This window comes from Belonocnema kinseyi, chromosome 2 (assembly GCF_010883055.1).
Source record: "Belonocnema kinseyi isolate 2016_QV_RU_SX_M_011 chromosome 2, B_treatae_v1, whole genome shotgun sequence".
In the NCBI taxonomy this organism is placed as follows: domain Eukaryota; kingdom Metazoa; phylum Arthropoda; class Insecta; order Hymenoptera; family Cynipidae; genus Belonocnema; species Belonocnema kinseyi.
In genome coordinates this window covers 72465861-72468936 of record NC_046658.1, presented here as the reverse complement: position 1 = coordinate 72468936, position 3076 = coordinate 72465861, and the positions used below count along the sequence as shown (strand labels likewise).

Below are 3076 nucleotides of genomic sequence, written 5' to 3'. Positions count from 1 at the left end.
TATTTGAAGTAATTGAGAGAAAATATTAATTTTTATTATAATTTTTATTTGTTGCTGTTTTTTAAAAATTTTAGTTGGTACTATTTCAACTTTATAATTTCCCCTGATACTTGATAGAGCCTTAGATGTAGTTAGTCCATTCAACAATTTTCTCAAAACAGTTGGTCTCCCAGTTTGCGTATGGCAGGCGAAGGTGGGCACCTAAGTGACTTTATAGAAGGAATCGGCCCTGGACAACTTGTGGGACGCCAGGTTCTCGGTGCACCGTCGCTGGGGGAAATTCAACTTTCGCTAAGTTACACCAAAGGCTACTTAGAAGTTGAAGTTATTCGAGCTCGATACCTGCAAGCTAAACCAGGCAGCAAAGTTGTTCCAGGTGAGATGAATTTCCTCCTTTTTTTTATATTCCATTTCTTTCTCGACACTAAATTTTTTATCCTGAAAGTTTTCACTTTTTAATATATTTTTCAAGGATGAAAACAAAATTACAAGAGAAATGATAACCCGTACGAAAGAGAACTATAGGAAATAAGGTATTTGCATTAATACGGGGAAAATTATAGGAAATTACTAGTGTTATTTTCGCATGTATAGGGAAAAGTATTGGTAAAATAATTAGGTGCTAGTGATTAACCCAGTGGTTTTACTTACTATAGATATTTTCCAATATTAATGCTAATACTTCATTTCCCATGATACTTTTCAATAAGGAATATAAGATTAAAGAATTACTTTAAGAGTTTAAGATAATTGAAGTTTGGCTTGGATATCTGTGTTACAGCACCTTACGTGAAAGTATACCTTGTCAACGGAAAAAAGTGTATAGCAAAAGCCAAAACTACTACAGTACGGAAAACATTGGACCCTTTGTACCAACAGCAACTACAGTTTAGGGAAAACTTTCAAGGCTGCATATTACAAGTATGTTGAAAGAAAAAACTTGCGTTTCTATAAATAAGTAAATTGAATTTAGAATTAATAAAAAATTTTAATTCCTTTTTAATCTTTCAAAATTTAATACCAATAATAATGTAAAATAATCTAAGATTTTAACTTTTCTGCATGATTTGGCAATTAATTTAGAAATTACACTATACTTTTATGAAAGAAACCCGTTTTTCAGGTAATTTCTTCTATTTTCATAAACTATAATATAAATAAGTGTTAGTAAAATCCATGGAAACGGTTATTTCTCCGTACACTTTTCGAATTTTGTTGTAATGGAATTTTAAAAATTGTATGGATATACATATAATTTTTGTTACATGAATTTAATAGTTTTAGAAAGATCAAAATACGAAAGAAGAAAATTATTATATGAACTAAATCATTTTTGAGTATCTGAAAATAAACTATTATTTTGATTTCTTTTAATTTGTTCAATTTGAAGTTTAACGTGTTTGGAATCAATTTATGCGGGTAATCATATAAACAAATTTTGTGGTATTAATAAACAGATAGTTCTCTCAGGGACAACTGTAAGATTTTAATTATTACAACTTTATTTATAATCGAATTCGGAAATGAAAACTGTGTGGCATGTACCAGACTGCCACTTGACAATTATTTTTGGCGAATTTATTCATAAACTGAACTATTAAGAAAACAAAGATGAACGTGGTAGTCTGGTGCATACCTCAAGGCTTCTCATATATTCACACTTTTTTTATTTTATTTTGTCTTCATGTGGATATTGAACGAACTGTGACCTTCATTTATTTAAAAGGGAGGTACAATTTGGGTTCAATTCTCTTTACTAAGGTCCTTCCAAAACAGATCTATAATTTTGAAAATTATTCCTAAAAGAAAAGTCGCAAAAACACATATATTATTCTATGATTAAGCTTACTTTGTTGCACATAAGACAAGTCCACATTTTGTATACAGTGGGACCTCGTTCGTGTCCCAGAGTTGGGACCGGGAACCTTGCTTGTGTCGCAAATGGCTCTTCTGGTCGTTTCAGGGGCGTGCTTAGGTAGCATGATTTATAACATATCACTGATATGTACTGGACATGATTAGACACCATTACGAACAGCACTGGATTGTGGTTCGTGCGCAACTTTTTGACGTAATTTCCGCGTCACGAGCGAGGCTTTGAGGAGTCACGTGACCACGACACGAAGCCGAAAGCGACACGAACGAGTGCCACACAAACGAGGTCCCACTGTATATGAAAATTGATTTGAAAAGTAACCTTCTTGGAAAGATGGAAACCGTAGGTTTTTCGCGTCTCTGCCGTGTCTTGATTTTCAATTACGACTTATTTGAAATAAACAATGTAAAAAATAAAAAATAATTATACGTGAATGCTCTGGTAAAATTAAATTTCAAAAAAATAATGACGATTAACGTTAAAGGCAATTGACGACGACTGTGCTATCTTGTGTAATTTACATAGTAGAGAGTTGTATTTTTGTTTAAATTGCTTTAAAATGTTTAAAAATACAATATAGTAATAATTAATTATGACCAAACATCTAGAAAGGAGTAAAATAGCCTTTTGAAGTTTCTGGAGAGCTTGGCCATTTAACAATGCTACATTTTAAGTTTTGTATAGTACTTAATTATTAACCTTTTGTATTTTTTAAAATTTTCTAAGCAATTCAAGCCAAAATACAACTCTCTTATGGAATTTTACAAGAAATCTGTACTATCATCAGATATGGTAACCACCGATTAGTGAAGATACGTTTTCATCCACAGGGAAAAAAAGTAATCAAGACTATCAATCATAACGTCAATTCTTAACTTCTTTTCAGATTAGATGAAGCTATAAATTAAGAAAATTTAAATTAAAATAAAAAAAGGTCTTCTCTATCAATCCGCTAAGAACCAAACCACAAAACTTCCGTTTGCCGGTCGGGTGTGTTTTCCTTAAGCTAGTTGAGAGATCAAAAGAAGAATCCTGTTCCAGAAACAAACGCTGTCTTTTGCGAGGTGTTACGTATTAATACAAGTCAATTTTACAAGGGACCTACGAGGGTGGATTGATAAGTTTCCGGCCTGACCAAGAGATGGCGCCACTAGGCCTACCTTGAGGTGGCGTTCTATAGTACCATCCTTAGATAGCTTG

The 3076-nt window shown here is 32.6% G+C and overlaps 1 protein-coding gene across 1 annotated transcript in view; it reads left to right on the top strand.

Annotated features, from left to right (window-relative positions):
- LOC117167819 (regulating synaptic membrane exocytosis protein 2) overlaps nucleotides 1-3076 on the top strand; it is a 124374-nt gene that overhangs the window by 116538 nt on the left and 4760 nt on the right. Inside the window, exons 20-21 of the mRNA XM_033353022.1 lie at nucleotides 162-376; nucleotides 782-921. Of these exons, the coding sequence (XP_033208913.1) occupies nucleotides 162-376; nucleotides 782-921 (355 nt within the window). The remainder of the gene's footprint in view (nucleotides 1-161; nucleotides 377-781; nucleotides 922-3076) is intronic.